General features: G+C 45.1%; 1 protein-coding gene across 3 annotated transcripts in view; it reads left to right on the top strand.

Moving 5' to 3' along the window:
• ABAT (4-aminobutyrate aminotransferase) overlaps nt 1-22,476 on the top strand; it is a 499,792-nt gene that overhangs the window by 275,476 nt on the left and 201,840 nt on the right. For all 3 annotated transcript variants that reach the window (XM_085628334.1, XM_085628336.1, XM_085628335.1), the window contains exon 4: nt 14,770-14,799. In XM_085628334.1, the coding sequence (XP_085484460.1) occupies nt 14,770-14,799 (30 nt within the window). The remainder of the gene's footprint in view (nt 1-14,769; nt 14,800-22,476) is intronic.

The raw sequence follows: 22,476 nt of genomic DNA, 5'->3' as shown, positions 1-22,476 counted from the left end.
GTTGTCCCTCGCGCATGCGCTGTAGCGTCCAACGTCCGCTACACGCCTTTGCGTCACCACGTAGTGCGGGCGTCCACTAGACCGCGACACTACATATCTCCCCCTTTTCACACCACCCACACAGAGTCCCCGACCCGGAGGTCAGTCCATTTCAAAGTCTCTGAACTTGGATGGTCTCACCACTGCTCTTCCCCCCCGTGTGTGTCTTACCGGAGTGGAATGTCCTTCTCGGCTTCCCTCTGTGACCAGGCCTCCATCTGTACCTTTCGGAGAGCCCTGACTCTCCTTCTCTTTTACCTCGCCATCTTCTCTCGTGGTCTCTCCCCCAGGTCTTCTCCCTGGGTTGTCTCTCTCTCTCTCTTGCTCACCGCCCATGTCCTCCCTGGGGCCTCCTTCGGATGGGTCTGTGTCCTTTATCACCCCCTCTGCCGGGTTTTCTCCTTCCGTGCACTCTCGGGGCCACTGTAAGATCTTATTGCATTTTGCCATGCGCTCGTGTGACCACACGTTACCGTCACTGAGCAGTGCTGCCCTGTCATATACCTCTTCTACTCTGAGGGGTGGGGAGTATTTGCTTTCTCCTTTCCGCTTAAGGATCGCCAGCTTCACTCTGACCCACTCCCCTTTTTCCAACGCAGCATCTTTTGTCTTCTTGTGGCGGTTGTAGTGCTCCGTGTAGATGCGTTGTGCCTTCTGCAGGTTGTGCTGCACCACTGCCGGAGACCATTTGCTAGTGATGGACTTCTCCTGCCATGCCACATTGTCTTTGGTAAAAGGTTGCCGTCCCCGTAAGATCTGGAAGGGACTGTACCCCGTTCCCGTGGGGGTGATGCGGTATGCCCATATCGTGCTGAGCACCTCCTTTTCCCAGTCTTTACCTCTTGTGATGGCCGCCTGTACGGAGCCCATCAGCACCCTATTGAACCTCTCTACTTGTCCATTGCTGGATGGGTGGTAAATCGAAGTATGTTTGAGTACTATGCCATTTCTGTTCGCGAACGTGACCCACTTGTCGGAGATGAACTGGGGGCCATTGTCACTGATGATGCTCCTGGGTATACCTTCCCGAAGAAACATCGCCTTGAGGAAGCGTAGGATCTCGTCCGTGTCCATGACCTCGTTGATGTGCACTTCTGGCCATTTCGAGTATCTATCCACCAGTACACATAGATATTTGGGGATGCCTTGGTCGTCCAGTATTGGTCCCAGGATGTCCACTGCTACCTCTTCCCAAGGGTTGCTGGGATTAGTGAATTTCCCTAGGGGTGGTCTCATCGGTTTGAGAGTCTTGTCTGCCCCTTGGCATTGCGCACAGTCCTTCACGTGCCTCTCAACGTGCGTGTCCATTCCTGGCCACCAGTAAGTTTGTTTTGTTCTGGCCTTCGTCTTCACTATTCCCAGGTGGCCTTCGTGAAGTATGGCTAGCAGGGTAGGTACGATGTTCTCCGGCGGCACCACCCTGTCACCCCTGTAGACGAATACTCCATCGTTGCCCACCGACAGCTCTTCTCTGACTTCGTAAAACTGCCTGATTTTTGGACCTTGTCGCCTCCTGTCCGGCCATCCCCGCACAATGCACGCCTTGATCTCCTCCATGTCGGCATCCACTTCATATGCATCCTTCCAGTCCTGCCTGCTGATGGCCTTTTCCGGATCGTCCGTCAGAGCCACCATCTCGTCGTCGTCTTCCCTGCCGTTGGACGCGTTGTCCATCGCAGATGCCCTGCTGAGGTAGTCCGCTATTTTGTTCCTGGAGCCCGGGATGTATTCCACGTCGTATCTGTACTCCAGGAGTTTCAGTGTCATTTTCGCTATCCGGGGTGTGGCGCTGGCATGGCCATCGGATGTCAGTACTTTCACGAGAGGCTTGTGGTCTGTCTTCACCTGGAATCGGGTCCCCCACAGGAACTGCCGGTACTTCGCCATGGCCCATACTACCGCTAGCATCTCTTTCTCTATCACGCTGAACTTTTGTTCCGATGCTGTCAGCGTCCGGGACGCGAAGCTGATCGTTTCCGTGCCACCTTCTGGTCTTTCTTGCATGAGCACGGCTCCCAGTCCCTTTTCACTCGCGTCCGTCATCAATATCGACCGCCCCTGGGGGTCGAATCCTTGCAGCGGGACTGCTCCGCCAATCTCCCGTTTCACGGTGTCGAACTCTTCTTGCGTCTCCTCCGTCCATCTGAACGCCGTCTTGTCCCTCGTGAGCTGCCTCATGTGGTGGGTTTTCGTGGCAAAGTGTTGGACGAATTTACTGTAGTACTCTCCCATCCCTAGAAACGACCGCACTTCCTCCTTGGATGTGGGTGGCGGTGCTTCGCAGATGGCCTTTACGTTCCCTCTCTTCGGCGTTATTCCTTGTGCCCCTATCTCGTGTCCCAGGTAGGTGACAGATGTCATCCCAAAATGGCACTTCTCCCACTCTGCTGTGAGGCCCTTCTCCTCCAGGATCTTCAATACTGCCGACAGTTTCTTGTCGTGGTCCTCCTGCTCCGTCCCCATCACTAAGATGTCGTCCTGGAAGTATTGCACTCCCTCAATGTCCTTGAATAGGCGGGCCATCAGCTTCTGGAACACCGCCGCTGCCGAGGCGAGACCGAAGGGCATGCGGCAGAATTGGTAGCAGCCGAACGGCGTGATGAACGATGTCAACTTTTTGCTCGTCGGATGTAGTGCTACTTGATGGTACGCCGATTGCAAGTCTATGGTGGAGAACCATTTCACTCCTTTCGTGCGGGCCAACATTTCCTCAATGCGTGGCAAGGGGAACCTCTCCACCACTATGCACTTGTTCAACTCCCTGAGGTCCACACAGAGGCGCACTTTGCCTGACGGTTTCATGGCCACCACCAAGGGGGCCAACCACTCCGCGCTGTCAATGGGCTCAATGATTCCTCCTTCTTCCAGTCGGAGGAGCTCCTGTTGCACCGCTTCCCTAACGGCAATCGGGATGTTCCGTACCTTGTGTGCGACTGGCCGGGCGTTGTCTTTGAGGATGATTTTGTGGGAGAACTTCTCCAGCCTCCCTATCTTCCCGCCGAAGACCTTCGGGTGCCCGCTCCGCCATTTTCCTGCCGTCGACTCCTCTCCGTCCAGTGTCGCCAGCACTTGGGTGTCCCCTCCTGCGTTCAACTGTATACCCAACACTCCTTGGTCCATCCAGCCCAGGACTGACGGTCCTTTCTCTGCGACGTACAGCTTGCAGGTCGCGCTCCTCTCCTTGAATTGGAACTTCATTGTCTTGAACCCTACCATCGGGATCGGGTCCCCTGTGTAGGTGACAGGTCGGATGTCGGGGGGTTCCAGGTGTGTGCCCCACGTGGGTCTGAACTTCTCGCTCCATACTGAACGTTGGATTATCGTGTAAGGAGATCCAGAGTCCGCCACGATGGTGATGGGTATGCCTCCTACTATCATGTCGCATTGAGGCTTGCGCGATCTTCTCTCCTCTATGCCCAGTACCTGGTCCTCAATACACAGGACTTCCTCGTCGTCTTCACGGCTTTCTGCTTCTTCCCCTTCGTCCTGCGCCACGAATTTCACCGCCTGCTGTCTTCCTTTCCTGCGGCAAACCTTTTCGTAATGGCCGACTAGGCCGCAGAACGCGCACTTGGCTCTGAACGCGGGACACCGTTTGTCGTGCGCTGCATGGTTCAAGCTGCCGCACCTGTAGCATTTCGTGGCCTCGCCTTTGCCCTGTTTCCATGTCGGTCCGGGTCTTGGTTTCCCTGTGGCCGCTCCTCTGTACTCCCCCGTCGTTTGTTTCCCCCGCGTCTGGTGGTCCGCGTCGTCTACTTTGTTGACTGTGAGTCTGGGGGCCTGTTCTCCTTTGGCTGCATCCGCACAGCGTTTCGTTAGCTCCGCTCTCTTCACTATGGCGATCACTTCATTTAGCGTTGCATCTCCATTCGCCCATAGTTTGTCCTGTACTGACTTGCTTGTCGTGTGCATGACGATCTGGTCCTTGATGAGTTCGTCCTGCAGTCCGCCATACCTGCACGTCATCGCCAGCTTCCGCAGTGCCGCCACGTAGTCATCCACGGATTCTCCCGCTTCTTGCTTCCTCTGCTGGAAGTTATAGCGGTCGATTGAGGTGCACACTGCCGGTCGGTAGTGGTTGTTCAAATCTTCTATGGCGTGGGTGAACACGTCTGTGTCTCCTGCTGGTCTGGTGATCGGTGTGAGATTTTGGAACACCCGTATTCCTTCTGGTCCTAGGTTGTGTAGGAGTATCCTCTTCCTCCTGGCGCTAGAGAACGCCTCCTCGTTCTCATCTTCTAGCGCTTCCAGGTAGTTCCTGAAGTACTCCCTCCAGTCTTCCCACTTCATTATGGGTTCTCCCGGGCGTGGTAGGAACGGTATCGGCGTCGTCAGAGTCGCTGACTGTGCACTCATTTTGGCGTCCACTGGCTTCCTTGGGCTACCTGGTGCGTCCGTCCCCACACCCCTACTTCGGGTACCTGGGACTGCGTTCGAGCCGGCTGCTCCGTCGTCCCCTGACTCCGCCAGGATCTCTTCTGCGGCTCCGCCGTCCGTCCACGATATCCCCTACCACGTGGCTGGCTCTTCGTTGCCTACGTGCCACTCTCCGGCTTCTTTCTGCCTCTGCCGCGCTCTCCCGGTGTGTAGGCGTCTGCTGTTTCGTCTCTCCGGTCTCTCACCGTGTATGGTGGTGTCTCTCCTGACTGGCTTCTCCGTGCTGCAGGTTAGGGGGCACCTTCCGCCTGTTGCACCTGGGGTTCTTCTTATCCCATCCTCGTCGCCACTGTAATGTTGTAGTGCGCCAGGCAATATGTACTTTCCCCCCACAGACACTCTGGAGACGTTCTAATTGGTAATTGCGCCTTTATTACACTTTGCATGCGCCTGTGGAGAGAGCGCCGGGCAACACGCTCCGATCGCGTCTCTCGTTCGCGCCGTTGTCCCTCGCGCATGCGCTGTAGCGTCCAACGTCCGCTACACGCCTTTGCGTCACCACGTAGTGCGCGCGTCCACTAGACCGCGACACTACATAAATAGTCACAATCACTGATTATCAGTGTAAAATACTGCTGTTTCAGAATGCATACAATCTCACAAAACAGCAGCCCCAGAGAACTGCACTACAGTTTCTACACAGAGTGTATAGTTATCAAGTCTGGGGAAATATTCAACACCTAGGTTATCGATAGCCAGTAAATTTCCAAGGCCACTCTAGATCCGTGGAGGTGAGCTATGTGTTTACTAAAGTGAGTGAGAGTGGCACAGCATGGAACCATAAAAGCAGGCAGGTACTTTTAAGAAGTGCAGACACGCAAATATATGTAGAAAAGTGTATTCAGTATTAAGGGAGCAAAACATGAGCCCCTCCTCATCAGCAGCAACCGTCCCAGCATGTGTAGCCAAGCTTCCAGAACACAGGAAGACTGGCAACCATCACTAGGCTACAGAGCACATGTGCATGCAAGGATGCTAAGATACAACAGGTACCCGTCATGTAATTAGTCCATTTATATAGAACTCCTTCCATACTTCGCGTCACGCTTGTCCTGCGCGCATCCCTCCGGCGATGCCTACAGCGTTTCCTCCTCTGTCCCAGTCTCAGGAGGTCAGGCAGGTGTGAGCAGGGGGATGGGGCAACAATACTACTGCCTCCTCATTAAAACCCAGTTTCCAGCGTAGGCAGGTCAAGTCATAACAACAAGCTGAACATCCTTAAAAATAAACCGAAATCACATAACAACATTGAAAGAGTGTATAAGAACAACATTATACAAAGTAAATTTTCCATACTGAGAACAATTATTCAACGTTGTTTTAGAATATGTGGCTCTAATTGTGATCAATTACCCTGTTCTAAGTATTACAGACCAGCTAAACAATTTGCATGATTATAAATGCTTTAAAGAACAAATGTTGAATTTCAGTTTTTTCGATTAAATAAGTGTTACAAATAAATTGATAATTTTGACAATTATATACTTTTTTGTCTGCTCTCCTTTCTCAGAGGGAGCTTGTTTCGAAGCAGTAGTCCCATCCTGGTTTGAGTAGTCACATTTGGGGGAAGAAAGAAAGAAAGAGTGTGCATTTAGTTCTACGTGGGACGGGATTACCGGTGCTCTGTGGCTCAGTGCCTCTCAGTGTTTCGTAAGGAAAATTGGGTGTAACAAAGGATGCCTGTACGAACGAGAAGGCTGTTAACCGTAATCAGTGCTCGTGAAAAGTGCTCTCAAATATAAAAATTCAGTGGAAGTAAACCAAGACTACCTCACCCAGAATGCATCAGGGAGTCAGAGAAAAGCCCAGTCAGGGAAAACAGTGTTAATGAGTGCATGGAGTGAGACAACTACACTAACCAATGCATACAGCTCCTCGACCCCAGGAGCTTTCCTTAAAGGCACTGCATGTAATCATTTTCAGCTGCTCCTAACATTTCTACTCCCATGAATGCGGCTACTCCTGTATCATAAACCCAACTGCAAGACCCACCCCCCTCCCTCACAACACACAGACCGCCCCCCCACTCCAAACCAACCGAGATCCCCATGACCGAACTGACGTGCCGGGCCCCAGTATTAGCACCAGAACCGTGAGGTGAAATGCTGGGTTCTCAAGCACAAAGGAGGCGAAAAAACACAAGTTTCCAATCAGAAAAAATATAATAGTGTGTGCCGTGTAAAACATAAAGTGCAGCGCCTGTGCACAGTCATTAAAAAATAATGATGAAAGCTGGCGCCTTGCTAAAATATAAAGCGCAGCACCCTGAATATTTAACTTAAGTGCATGGTAATCCTTCGGATAAAATGGAAGTGATGTATCGGAAGCACCAACCAATAAGGAGTCAGGAAAGAAGAGTAAGGCAGGAGTTAATCAATGGTAAGCAGCAGGCATGGATTACACTTGCTATAATGCTTACAGCAGGTCATGCAGACCGCGCATACGCGCTGCCTAGGCTTGACCAACAAACATTATGGCCTTATTCATACTGCACCAGTAGATCTGCTCTATGGCATTACATAGGCAACACATAGGCAACACTTTCTTTAGCAGTAATTACCAAGCAATAATGGATGTATATGGGTTTATCAATATATGAGTGACGCTTAAACAAAGACAATTGCTGAGGGATCTGACTTTTTCCGCACTCACTCTGTGTTGATTTGATTACTCCAGTTAGGCCAAAACGGGAATCAGGCAGACACGGAGAAGTGATGCGGCAGTAAAGTGACTGCTGGCGACTGATCCGACAGGAAAATGGTTACATCAGCTGACCTGTTGGTGCTCAATTGTTATGATTACAGGTTCGATGCCATTAATGATTCTGACTAGCATATAACTTTGGCCGCCCATTTTTAGGTCTCGCCTGACCCAGCGCATGCGCTGGTCTGGCGAGACTTTTTGAGAGGGCTCCAAAAAAAGTGCTACCAGGCCAGCCTAGAGCTACAGTGCGCGATTACTTTCACTTTCGCGGCCGCTTTGATGTTTGATCGTGATCGCGATCACTTTCGAATAGCCAATAGGTCTCGCTTTTGGGACCTTATAAGTATTTAGTCATGCAACTGTTGCATAGCTAAACACTTATAAGGTCCCAAAGGTGAGACCTATTGGCTATGCCAATGCTTGTTGATAATATTTCTATGTCTCATTCCGAATATTGGAGCAAAGTGTGGTGGAGAAGGGCAAGGCAGGGATAGGTAAGACAGAACGTTATTGGAAGGGGTAGGAACAGTCGTTTCTCAAGCAAACATTTATAGGGCATGGCTAGGATTGTATTACTCAAATGTAGTGCAAGCAACCTTGTCATGCATTCATCTTACAATTTGTTTTCCAGAAAAAAGTATACCCTTATCAGCTACCTTTATATGATTCCCTTATTACTGAAATCTCAAGAAGGGTGCAAAAAACAGAGGACAGGATATCATTAAAAAAAGCCTCTTAATACAGAGAAAACACTTACCTAGAAGTGCGGAAAGGTGCTCATTACACCTCTTTTTGTGAGTCTAACTCCCTTTTCACCTCTTGTTGAAGTCCAAAAATGCCATCCACTGCTATCAGGCGCCATCTTGAGGTAGCTCCACTAATGGAAGTGGGAAAAGTTCACATCACGAGAGTTTCTTAACAGCTGAATTTTATCAGTAAATTAAGGGGCAACTGTAGGTAAAATGGAGGCCGATTTTCTCCACTTCGAAAACACCGATGCTGGCTGAGGCGTGCTGTCGTGCTTGGCTTAGCTATTTTTCTGTTGATCTTTTTCCTGCCAAGGCCATAGAGACCGGATGTGCAGTCTTCATAGCATCTCTGCCGCAGACATTCCAGATTGGAGACTGCCACGTTTAATCGAACAGACGCACTGACATATTTATTTATATTGAGGCTGTTTAAAGGTTTTATTTTCTAAATCGAATATCAGCTATTTTAGTGATGACATAATGTCACGTAACAACCAGTACATATTCTCAGGATTGCGACAGAGTGGGAATCAACTGGAGTTCTATGATAGAGGCAATGGCGTAACCAGGCGCGTCACGCATGCCGCTTCAGCCCATGCCGTGCAACGGGACTCCCCACTCTCCAGGGGGCCCCCTTTCAGGTTAAGGCCTATAAATATCTGCGAGATATGGGAGTGTCATGGGCCCCTCACTTCATCCTGCTTGGGGGCTCATCATTTTCTGTTATACTACTGGGCTGAACAACCCCCTAAGGGCCCGCCTGCAAGGTATATTGAGGCCCCCACCACATTCCTGTACAGTCCTTGTCCGCCGTCTTGGGCTTCATAAGGTTTCATGAAGTCATGCCGCCCCAGTGTTTTTCAGACCCACTGACTGTGTATCCATTTTATCTGGCAATGGCTCAGGTGAAATATGACTTAAAGCATAAACGCATAGAGCAGGTATCTCTCAGGTGTCTCATATGTGACAGTCTGGGGCCTGAGGCAGCAGAGATATCCATCGGGTGACACTTCCTGAGTAAACGTCCCATAGATTAATGAGTGATTTGCCCCAAGGTCTGTTCGCTCCACACCTCCCTCTTTCATGAGTTTCTGATAGGATCTGAATCTGGGATTTTCAACACTGGATGTCTGTTTGAGCTATTTTGATCACTCACAATAGTTGTGCAGGAAATCTGGATGCATCGCTCCTTAAAAGTGTACTTTGTGCTCAGTCTCTCTTACTGCCTGTGTCTCTTATATTCCACATATCTCTTCTTATTTCAAAAGTAAATCAGTATAACCGTTTCGAGGCTCTGCACATGATGCACAGTTCTGGCTGGCTTTGTATTAGCCTAGTTAAAGCATGGATATTACGCGCCACACATAAGCTCCCCTCCCGGGAACCTTGCTTTCAAGCAGGTGAGAACACTGATGTAACACTGAATGCCTCTCAGGCGGGACCAGAGAGCAAAGCGACATCCTCGCATCTCCTTTTCCAACACAGCCACGTAAGGCACAGTCCAATATTAAGTATCTGCACAAGATGACAAGCTTTTTCTGTAGTTCATCATGGGTCATCAAATGAACACCTTGATCTACTGATGACATGGTTGTACTCTGATCTGTAGTCTTTAGAGATTGTTACATCACATGTTTACAGCTGTTTTTCTTACCCAGAATCCTACGTTAATGGGAGCGTGCATCAATCCGCAACCCTTCTCTATTAATTCCCTGTTTGGTCTGTCTCTAGCAGGCTTGGTTTTAGCTCTGAATCTTTGGTAGGTGCACTTCTTTAAAATGTGTTCATTTGCTGTTTGAGAGTTTACATTATTGTAGCCTCTATCACTGCGAGCAGGAAAAGTATACAGTTTAATTTGTGTACTTTTAAACAACCATACATGGAACAAGTACACTTGTGTAATTGGCATTCCACAAACCGAACACAATCATGTAACAAATAATTGTATCACGAAAAACAGACATTCAGGGCTACCATAATTCTGTCCGAGTACAGAGCATTCCTAGGAATTCTTACAGTTCTGGATACATCAATTGCTGGGTGAATACAACTTCCCTGGAGAGCAAAACACACCAACCCTCCCTTCGATCTAATAAATCTACAGACACCACCACACATAACCTGTACCACTCTAGGCTGCCCCAGTCCTAAAGTTCTACCCCGTGCACTGGTTTGCAGTCCCCTTCATCAGTCGCTGCTCCTTCCCTAGTCCGGGCCAAGCAAGCCTGATAAGGATCCCAGATATCTTTCGGAAGGGTGCAGATCAGTAGCAATTCGCAGTAAATATCTGATTGCGTATTACAATATGCCATATCGACATGCCAGTCTTTCAGAGTCAGGAGTAGTCCTCGAGACCATCGCAGTGCTATTCTACGCCTCACTAGAAGCAAGCCGATGGCCACTAGGCGCCGAAAAGTGATCGGGACAGCTCTGTTGTAACCCAGCAAAGCAAGCAAAGGAGTCGACTCCATGCACTCACTAGTAATCTCCTCCAGCTCTGCCAGCACCGTCTGCCAGAACAATTGTATACTTGGGCAAAACCAAGCCACATGGTCTAACTCTGCATCTTCTCTGCCCCACAGCGGGGACAACAGGCATTGTTGCGCAATCCACATCAGAACAGATGAGCCGGAGTATAATACACTCTGTTGAGATATTTAAAATGCAGTAATCGTAGCCGAATATTTAAAGAAACGGATTTCAAGACGGAACAACAATATACCCACTTTTCCTCTGTCAGTCTAGTCAAACCTTCATGACCCCCTCCCTTCGTGCCTCTTCTGCGAACACAGAAAGTTTTGCCTTAAGACGCTGTGGTGCAGTTATTTGCAGCAAATGTGTTAGTGCCGGTAGTTCTGGAAGCTCAAGCAACTCCTCCCCAAGCAGGGCGGGCATCATGTGTCAAGCCCTAAAATAATGAAATTGAGCCAAGACAGGAGGCTCTTCGCTCTGCTCGTTGACCTGTTCCCAACTACTCCTCACACCATCCTGGAAAAAATCTCCCATAGTATTCAGACCCACCCCCAGAAGTGCACTCACCACCCCCCACTTCTAACCCAAGGGAAATCACATGCACCACTTGAGTGGGATATGCGGCGAATAAAGGAGGGATCCGGCCTGTTGCTCCAACACTCGATGCCAAGAGTAGACCGTTGCATTCAGCGGGTCAAGCACTTTGCAGTGCCGGACAGGCTTGCAAAAAGTGTTCTGGACGACGACAGCTGGGAGGCAGCATCTCGCTCAGTCCACCAGACCATGCAGCCAGTAGTGAGCATATATGTCCCAGCTCTCCCGAGGCTGCTTCCCAGGCCAGGCCAGTCGGATCAAGATGATTCACAGATTGCTAAACACTGCTCCTAGTAAAAGAAAATTGACTATGTGCAAATAAAATCAAAAACTGTGGCAACACCACCATCTTCATAATTGCTTTACGCCACTGAGAGCTAGGGGAAGCTTTATCCATCATTCTACCACCTCCGAGAGCTTCTGCACTGCCCTGCCATAGTTTTCTGTTATGACCACCGAAGAATCGATATGGACCTGTATTCCCAAATAACTCATCGAGTGCATAGCCCACAATAACGGATACTCTAGGCGCACCAGTGCCATGGCAGAGTAAGTGGGAATATTAGGGACTTATCCCAACTAATCCACAGGCCTGAGTGCCCGCCATATAGCAGTACCTCCTGAAGGATTGGTGATAAATTACTCTCTGGGTTTCGAACATAAAAAAGAGTGTCATCTGCGTAAGCAGAGATAATTAAGTTATAGCACAGAAATCTGTGAGCATGGTACTCTTGAAGCATTTATGCCAGTGGCTCAGCCACCAGGGCATATAATAACGGTGACATTGGGCAACCCTATCTGGTACCCCTCGTGATGTCTATAGTGTCTGTGGCCTTGCCATTAACCTGAATATGTGCTGTCGACCACATGTAAAGCACCCGGACAAGGTGTAAAAATGCGTCTCCCACACCAATGCATCTGAGAACCACCAGCATGAAGCCCCATTCTACAGAATCAAATGCTTTTCACTGTCTAAAAATAAGGCTGCAACACGCACCTTGGGATTGACGATTGTAAAACAGCGTTCGACCAGGGATGAACCTATCTTGTTCCGCGCCGACCGTGCCCGAGAGCAATGGTGCTAGTCGGTTGGCCAGTATTTTCGCAAAAATGTTTGTATCTACATTCAGTAGTGATAAAAGCCGAAAGGACGCAATTGATGTGCTTAGCACAGTGACAAACAGTGCCTTGTGCATCGATGGTGGCATGCAGCCCTCCTTTAACATCTGTTCGTAAAGAAGAGTAATTAGGTGTGGAACGAGCATCTCTTGGTAGGCCTCATAGAAGTCTACCGCAAGCCCGTCTGTGTCAGGTGCTTTACCACTAGGCATGTCCTTCAGAGCGGCCAATATCTCAGCAGGGTGCAGTGAGGTTGGAAGAGTTTAAAGTTCACCAACGTAATATTTTTCTATGTAAGGGCTGATCTCAAGAAATGCACATGTATTAATGCAATATGTATCCATTTTATATGGAAATTAGAACTCAGTTCCTTTGCTATAAAGAACATATGAACACAATTGATATTATTTGAATTTGTAAGTTAGGTTATCAAGGATTGACTATCTTTTTATTGTGCCTCGCTCCTTCTGGAGATAGTATCCGGTTGGCCTTTTCAAAACTCTTCTTGACTCACTGCAGTTTTTCTTATGATTGTTTTGATTCCAATCTGACTTTAACCCCCCCACACCCACACACACACACTCACCGTATTGCTAGATTTGTTTAAATCCGAGCCCCTCATGACTCTGCTTTAACCATATATTTGCCCAGTACTGTCTGGCCATAAAATTAAGATGGCTGCCCAATTCATACACACTATAACACACCTAGCCTGCAACATACCAGTGCGACTTCGCTAGGGTGTAAGAAACGTCATGACACTAGACAACTCTAACACAATTGATAGTCACCTTCCAGCTTCTTGCTTGGTGGCAAGAGATTCCATTCCATCCAGCCTATGGCCGAACACAGACTCCAGTGACTCAGTTTATGGACAACAGATCAGATGACAAGACCCCTGTTCACTGTTTCTGACACCTCACTCTTTTATTCCATCCCCGTTATCCATACAGTAAACCGATTAAGTACTAGATAAGGTTTTAAAGTATTCTATACCCAATCTTGGATTGAACCACAATGAGCCTCATTAGACCCTAAAAGCGCCACCTGCACTTGATTTCTCAACATGGATATCATTCCGAGCCTGAGCACTTGTGTGTAGACATGACTGACATTTTGCTTCATATTTCCCAACTCCTCCCACGTTTTCCCCAGAGTGCCTGTCACCGGTTTGCAGCGGTTTCACTACATTTATGTTTGCTCAGCATATGACTTTGGATGGCTTGCTTTGAATGACATTATACACAATGATTATTTTCGGATTTGAAAAAGCCCCTAGCATATTTGACATTCATGGTGAAACTAGTGCTAACTGATCCTCCCGCCTTGAATATGAAATGTAAAAGAACACTTTGACTTAATCTGTGCAGCTTCTGCCTTTGTATCCAACCATTGCAGTTCATATATTCATTTATTGCAAGTGCATACTTCTCATTTATAAACGTCTCTTGCATTCAGTATTGTTTGCACATGTATAACATTTACCATTTGCTTTATTTCAGTTTGATAGTGAATCAGTTATTCACATATATATTTGCATGGTTTATAACATTTTTAGAATTAATTGCAACAAGGTTAATATGTTCATTCTTGCATTTGACATAATTCGATGTAAGGCTTGCCCTTCTCAAAATAATTAGAAAAGTGTTTTAAGCTGGATGCTGACAAGTGCAAGGCAGAGTGGAATCTTTGACTTCCTTGGCAAATGAAACTGAAGAAGCAGAAGCTGCAAACACCTTCGTGAAGGCCGCAGGCATAGAGCTCAGAGCAGGCCTGGCCTTGTAGCTTGATGGCACGCCAAAGTTACCGAATGCAGAGATAGACAACGACCCTCTTTATACAGAACTACACTTCTGTTGTTCCACTAAGGCATGTGAAAGAAAGGCCACTTAAGAAACCCGTACAGGCTGTTTTGGTGTAAAAAAAGAATAAACACTCCAAGGTGTGATGGCAAAAGCTAGAAGGCTACTCAAAACCCCTATCAAACAACTCTGTACTTGCCTTAAAGCCCTTTTAAATAAAGGTACAGCTGCTATGAAATCCCATTTTAGAATGTATGCTGTTTACGATCTGCTTTGAAGCTATTTCTCAAGACCTCTACATTGTAGCAGGTACGAATTTGAAGCAGATCGTTTTTCCACCACTTAGCAAAAGTTTGTGATGCCCTCCTGATGAGTATCTGAGTGAAACTCGATTATCGAAGATTTAGAAAGAAAATTAACACGTGTCCGTTCAATTAATCTGATCTTTCTGTTTACTAGTGGAAGGAACCCCGGCTGGGTATCAGTTTGTGCTTTATATATCTGGCATTCATTCATTAATTGTTGCAAGGTTTATAAATCTGTTTAATCCTCTGATGCCAGTATATTTATTGACTAGGGTTACATTGTTTACTAGCAACACCTGTTAAAGTGTGAAGAACCGAAAAAACGTGGTTTGTGGAGCTATATTTATAAAACAAGTTTTTGAGCAGTGATAAGATTTCATGTGAGGCTATAGAGAGGGAAGAATAAGCCGGAAAAACATTATAATCTAGACACTAGGCTTTGAATTTCATGTCTGTTTCCCTGCCAATAAACATATCAAATGACACAATGAAAATAAATAAAGGGATTAAGAGGAGTTTTTCACCTTCATGTTCGTTGTTTCTTTGTAGGAGCTGACGAAGCAGCTGAGTGAAATTCAGGTAGGTTCTTAATTTGAATTATTTCCCCGAGGTGTATGTTGTCAGTATTGAATGACACTTGGTAGTGGGATGCGGCCTTTTTTTAAAGAAATTCTAGGTAGAAAAGGGTCTGACGTCCATTAACACAGAAAGCGATTTCCCCCGGACCGCTCAATTTGGTAGAGGTTGGTTTCGTAGCTGACAATTTAGGGTCTAATTTAGAGTTCGGCGAACAGGTCACTACGTCACAAACATGATGGATATCACGTCTGCTGTATTACAAGTGCATTAGATTGAATGGCCCTTGTAATATGGTGAACGGGATATCTGTCACAATTGTGGCGTTGTAACCAGTCCACCAAGCTCTCAATCAGACCCTAATGCTCCATTATTGATTGGTGCTAAAGGAAAACCAAATACGTAAAAGACAGAGAAAAAAATCTCATTTTATAGAAGTAAAGTTAATCATGACCATGTACCAGTATTATTGTATTTATGATAGTGTTTTCAACCCATATTCTAGGTGGGATGTACAGGTATTGTGCAGACATTCCCTCAGCATTGCCATGATATTTTCATCAAGAACTTGTTTATTTCTATATGTGTCTTCTTTGTAGCACAAGATCTTTTCACAAAGTTCCTCGGCCAGAGAAAGGAGTGGGTTTCTAAGAGATGTTCAACCATGGTATTCCCACTGTTCACTTGCTCAGTACTTGGAGCCAGATGTACTGAACTCTGGTTGCAAAATACCTATCACAATTTGCAACTAGGATTTTTGTGACCAGAATGCTATTTAGCAAACCGACTTATGTCTTAATCGTTTGGTTTGCAAATTACTGATTTCTAGCTCCTGAATATTAATGATGTGGTTTTCACTTTGCTACCCACCAGGAATCACAACCATTAAAGGGATGGTGGCCTCCTGGGGTCAGCAGACTACCATGTTTGCTATTGCACCAGCCCTAATGACTATTAGCATTTTTCACATCCTCTTTAAAAATGAGCTGTACATAACAACACATTTCAGACAGCAAAATAAGTGCTGCCCTGTGTCAGTGCTCCTCGCCGCTCCTCATGTATCCCGAGGTTTCAAATGTAAACAGACCCACACTACTAGGACCCTCCAGGATTTCGCGATTTGCAAACAAGACGCGAAATCGGCAGTTTTGTAAAAATGCAGAGATTTTTACAAAACTGCACGTGAAATTTGGTAAAGTGCCATCCCTCTATATTCATCCAATATAGACGACCCTTTGTCTGGTACAATGGTCAAATTGCAACTCCTCCTATAAAGCATTGCATTCACCAGGGCATATGATCTAAATTATAGCCATCTATGGGCAAGTTTCAGTAGTGAGTTATGTCAGCAGTGGTGGGCCAGATGAAAATACATGCAGACATGAAGTTGGTCATGTGAGGAATAGCAATAAACAGCTTTCATATTCGGAGAAGATGTCATCCTTTCAAATGAAAATCTGAAGCAAAACGTTAGTGCAACAAGAAAATTGAATGAAGATTCTAGAAACCTTGGAGTACAATTATTATTATTTTTTTTTTTTAAGTAGTGTGTTATACTCATCAGTGAAAGGTGGTAAGTATGAAATTGTGGCGAGGCAAAGAGGATGTTGAGGAAACAAGACAAGGGCTGTGCGTTCGGTGAGCTAACAGCTGCAACGAGAACGCAGTAACTTTTATTTTAGATGGCACTATGTTTATAGAGACAGGAATAAAGAGGAACTATCAAAGGAATTCATCTGTTTCACTAAAGCTTCTGTTATCAGGTCTTAGTTTGGAAAATCCAGAAACCAGACAGTCAGTGCCTCTTTATATTTTTACCCTTATATTTTGCAACATACTAAATGGAAAACAAATGTGTGTACTATTTCCATACGTACATTTACCTCCAAGTGAGAAAACTACATTTTCTCTATGAAATATTGTAGAAGATATAGTAATTCTAATCACAAAGTTTTCCGATGCCACATTGTCATAGGCAGAAATGTATTCCTATTTTTACATTTCCAGCCTAAAAAATGATACCTTTGTAAGTTCTCAAACGTGAAATATGAAATGAATGAAGAGAGCATACTCTGTGTCTAACTTTGCCATCAGAGCAGGTTATACTATTCAATCTTTGTTGAAGGACTTTTAAAAGCAGAACAGTCTAGTGCTCTCAGAAGGCAAATTTAGATAAGGTCCTGGAAGGATGTCTCCACCCGTGGCTGGAGTGTCCCTCCATCTTAGATATCCCAGTCTCAGCCGGCGAGAATTACTATTTCTGCTCTGCATCGCACCCCCCCCCCCTCCCCCCCCCCCTCCCAAAAATCATGACTCGGACCTTGACCTCTTGCCTTCCATGGAAGATTGCGTTTTTTAAGGAGGAATGGAAAAACTTGATATCGGATTTATAAGTTTGAAGATAGATAGATAGATAGATAGATAGATTGATAGATAGATAGATAATGTCCAGAAGGGGACAAGATTATACTCTTGTTTTTGGTTTAGAAGGTATCGGGGGAATACAAACCGATTTTGGACTTACTAGACGTGAAATGTTGCACCTCATGTGGCATTCAAAATGATGACCCTGCAGGTAATTCTTCAGTTCATAAGGACCGGACATTTTCTTGCATCTGTGGCCCTCCTCAAATCACATCTGCATGCACAATTCACAGGTTCTCGAGGAAGAACCTTAGATTTTGTGGGGAAGTCAAATCTTTGAGCTAGCAACATTGCCACGTGTCTACTCTTCACGAACGTTTTAGCTCCACTGGTAAGTGTTCGCAAAAGAAATTCAGGTTTTTCCATATTTCAACAACTGGTTCATTTATTCTTCTTCTGTCTTAAAGGCTCTGTGCTGAAACCTAGAGCGTGGCACCCGGTGGGGGAGGCGGGATGGGGCCGCATGGCGCACTGAATGTAGGCAAGGCACGCCGTGCATGCAGTAAGAGAAACTCAATAATGAAAATAGCGCTTACAACACTAAAAACATGTTCCCTGTAACAACCGAAGTAAAAGGGCCAGCCGACATAGGAGGTCCATTGATTTCATGCTGAAAATGAACGATTATCAGTAAAATAAAGTGCCGCTAAATTTCCATATTTGTGCCGCTAAATTTCCATATTTGTGCCGCTAAATTTGCTAATCCATGCCGCAATATCCTGGGGGGTCTGTTTCTCAGTTCCTTTCTACCCATGACGCATTCTGGAAACCCATTCTCAAAGTCAATCATATTCTCCTACTATTACATTAAAATCCATCCATCACTTAAACCATAAACCAACTTCTATACTCTCATACACTCCATAAGTATTTTACGATGTACTTATCTGTGTATGAGCAGCAACAAAAGAATGAAGATAGCTGCGAGTTCTGTTATTATATGCATGTTCTAAGTGTTCTAGAATGTTTGAAGATGTTCTATTCTAATTCTATGTTGCTGCTGTGTATGAGGCAATAAAAGAGATAGTGCATAATATGAGCCTCCATGCCTTGCCATAAAATTCTAATCTTGAGGCCTTTGGTCAAGTTAACAGGGCAAGCATCTCAGTACACGTTTAAACGCATGGTTATAGATACATATGCAGTTATGAAATAAATGCAGAATACTATTCAAATGAGTACATGAATATAAAAATATTATTCAAATCACACAAATGCAGATATATATGGGAACTGCAATTCAATGTTACTCTAAAGAAACCATTAGTATGCACGCTTGCAGAAATATTGTGATTACACCGTAAATGCACTTTCCGTAGCTGTTCAGTGCACCACATGTTAATGATATTAAGTCACAAGCATACATGAGGCCATGTGAACATATATATGTATGGCCTAGTCAAACATAAAAAGAGTGGAGCCAAAATTACGCTCCTCTACTGCTTAGCAGTATATCCACCTGCTGCATTCTTCCACCACCTGACACTTTGCAATAGTTTATCTAACACTTACATATTCTTTTTTATCCCTGCCTTTCCCCTATGTCGCTGTTTTCCTACCTTTCTCTTCCTCCACCTTTCTCCCCGCTTAATTTTTTGACTCCTGGTTTATGTTAAAGTTAAGTAATGAATTCAAATCTTAATGCCAAAGTTGTGCAAAGATCACCATTAAGGCATTTTGTGGAGTTGCAAATATTATGAACTTTGTACAGCCTTGCTTGCTGCAAAGTTTAATTCAAATTGAAAGGGTGTCTATAGAAGATACATGCAAATATTTTTTTGCAGATATGTACTGGTAAAAGCCTTTGCCATGTGTTCTCTTAAAACTAAGCATCCTTGTGATTTTACAAAGTGTCAAAAGTTTTAATAGAAAACTTTGCAAAAATTGCAGAGGAAAAGTCTTACAATTATATATTCCCCTAAAATCAACTTGGGTACAGAAAGTTTAATTGACTTGAGCAGATGGAATTCAAATAGAACAATTTTGCTAATCTTGATGAAGTTCTCCCCAAAATACATGATTTTGGGGATTCGTGGAAAAGAATTCTGATGGGGCACACACATGAAAAAATTGTGGGCGGTATCTGTTGTCCATTTGATGTCACTTGGATCACATGGGTGGAATTTGGCAGCTATCCATTTTTTTTAATTCTATATGTTGTGTATGGTTTTCACTGAATGCCATTGTCGTGAGTACCAGATTCTAATGCTGGTTGTTTTCTGTTATGACGTAGCAGCAGCGGGAAACAAAATATGTTTTTCCCTGTTGCTTTGTCACAAAGAATGCAGATTTTCCACAGTTTTGATGTAAAGACAAACATGATTTTATTAAAGGCACGGAGGCTAATATTATGCATAGTTCCTTTATTACTACTCAAACAGCAGCAACATCACATGGAATTAGAATACAAATAAACACTCTAGAACACTGAACATGCTTATATCCCCAGAACATGCAGCCATCTTCCTCTTTGTAGCTGCGAAAATCCAAGTCCCCTTATAAAAACACTCCTCCTTCTTCAAAATTCTTCCGTCTTCAACTTTAAATCTCTTCTTCCTCGTTAACCTATAAAACAAACACATTTATTAACAATCATGGGTGGGCACAGTGGAGGGATAATATGAGCCTCCGCGCCTTTAATAAAATCATGATTTTCTTTACATTAAAACTGTGGAAAATCTGCATTTTATGGCAAGGCCCGGAGGCCAATATTATGCATGTTCAAAGTTCTTCTAAAACTGAATCCAACACATTTTCCACAGGTTTAAAGTAAAACTTTCTAAAAGTATTATCATTAGACCAATCAGCCGATTTCATAATTTCATTCAAACTAAATCCTCTCATGAAAGCCTTACTTGCCATAGCTCCTCTTACCGAATGAGCTCTAAAAACACTAATATCCACACCAGCCTTAATCATTACTCCCCTAATCCACCTCGCTAAAGTGGGAGTTCAAACAGCCTTATAAGGTCTAACATATGAAATTAACAATTGTGAACAATTTTCTGATCTCAACCCAAGATTCTTTTTTCATACTCCTTTAAACAACTTACCACACAAAAAATTCTATCTCCCTCAAAAAGAGAATAAAAAATTGTTTTAGACATAGTCTTTGTTCTTTTCCTAAGCTCAAAACATACCCCTTCTGGCTGAAAAAAACCCTGAATTCACCTCCAAAGCTCTTACATCAGAAACCCTCCTAAAAGAAACTAGACATAAAAGCATAGCTAATTTCCATGATAAAAGTTTCAGATCTAGACTAGAATTTGCTCCCCAACTTTCCAACTCCTTTAATACCACTGAAACATCCCAAAGTGATGAATACTTTGCTCTTGGTGGATGCACAATATGCACACTTTTAACTAATCTCTTAATCAAAGCATGTTGACCCAACAGGAAGTCCAACAACCAAAGCATGACCTGCCGAAATCGCCGATCTACTTGAATTTACTGTACTATACGCCAAACCCTCTTCAAATTGCTCTGACAAATAATCTGCAACCTCCACCACAGGTGCCGATATGGGATCCAAACTCCTTCTAATACACCAATCATTCCATTTTCTCCATGCTGAACCATATGACTTTGACGTTCCTCTTGACCAGGATTTAGACACAAGATCCTCCGCTCTCTTTGATAATCCATGCATCTGCCATACTCTCCTGAAATCAACCAAGCTAAGAACCGTAACTGCCCTGACACCACCATTTCGTGAAAGTTCCCTTGAACATCTTGTAGAATTTCCCTTATGTTTTGCAAGACTACCGGATCCTCCACCAGAAGATTCATTATATCCGGAAACCACACCTGAGCTCTCCAAAAGGGGGTTATTAGTATTAACTCCGCTTGCTCCCTCCTGACCTTGTTCAGGACTCTCTGGATCATTGAAAAAGGAGGAAACGCATAATTCCTTCCCTCTTTCCATATCTGTAGAAATGCATCTACCCCTTTCGCCTCTGGATCCGGTCTCCAACTGTAGAAATCTTTCAACTGAGCATTCAACCTGTCTGCAAAAAGATCCACTTTCAGCGGACCCCACAACCTCTCCAAACTCAGAAAAACTACTCTCTTCAGTCTCCAATTGCTTACATCCCTCAGGTATCTTGAATACCAATCGGCTTCTACGTTGTTCAGCCCTGGTATATACTGTGCTTGAACCTTTATCTCCCTTTCCAAGCAAAACTCCCAAAACTCCTTGGCTAGCTCCGCCAACCCTCTTGACCGGGCACCTCCCATCTTGTTCACATACCGAACGGCTGACAAATTGTCCATTTTCAAAAGTACACAACACTTCACTCGATCCTTCACAAAACTCTTCACCGCAAAGGATCCTGCCAGGAGTTCCAAACAATTTATGTGCATCTTTCCCTCCTTTTTCGACCATTGTCCCCCTGTTGCAACCATTCCACACCTTGCACCCCATCCGTGCATGCTCGCATCCGACTCTATCTCTATTTCTGGCATTTCTCCAAAAATTGCCCTTCCGTTCCAAGCATCCAAACTCATCATCCACCAATCCAACTCCTCCTGAGTTTCCTGATTCATTCTCACTCTCTGTGAATATCTCGCATCCTTCCTTAAATGATATGCCTTCAACCTCTGTAAAGCACGATAATGAAGAGGTGCTGGGAAAATTGCCTGAATCGATGATGACATAAGACCCAGCAAACGAGCCAATTGTCTCAGAGTTATCCACTCCGCATTCCTGACTCTCCTCACTTCCTTCCTGATTCTCCTCACCTTCTCCATCGGCAACTTCAATACACATTCCAATGTCAGTATCTGAAAACCTAAAAACTTCATTTCCTGTTGCGGCACAACACAAGACTTCTCCTTGTTCACTGCAAAACCCAGGTCCTCTATGACTTTCACTACGAATTCTGTTTGTTCCTTCGCCAGATTCCTCTCCTCTGCCATAATCAGAATATCGTCCAGATACACAATCAGACGAATCCCCCTTGATCTCAACCAGGCTACTACCGGTCTCATCACCTTGGTAAAGCACCATAGAGCTGATGTTAGCCCGAACGGAAAACTCTTGAATCTCCATCTCCTCCCTTTCCACCTGAATCGCAAAAGATCTCTCTGCTCCTGACACATCGGAATCGTTAGATAAGCATCCTTTAAATCTAACCTCGTCATCCAATCTCCTTTCCTCAACAAGTCTCTCAACATGTGTATCCCTTCCATCTTGAAATGTTTGTAACCAACCCAATCGTTTAGCTCCCTCAAATTTATTACCGGCCTCATACCTTT

This window comes from Triturus cristatus, chromosome 10 (genome assembly GCF_964204655.1).
Source record: "Triturus cristatus chromosome 10, aTriCri1.1, whole genome shotgun sequence".
Lineage (NCBI taxonomy): Eukaryota > Metazoa > Chordata > Amphibia > Caudata > Salamandridae > Triturus > Triturus cristatus.
This window is presented reverse-complemented; position numbering and strand designations above follow the sequence as displayed.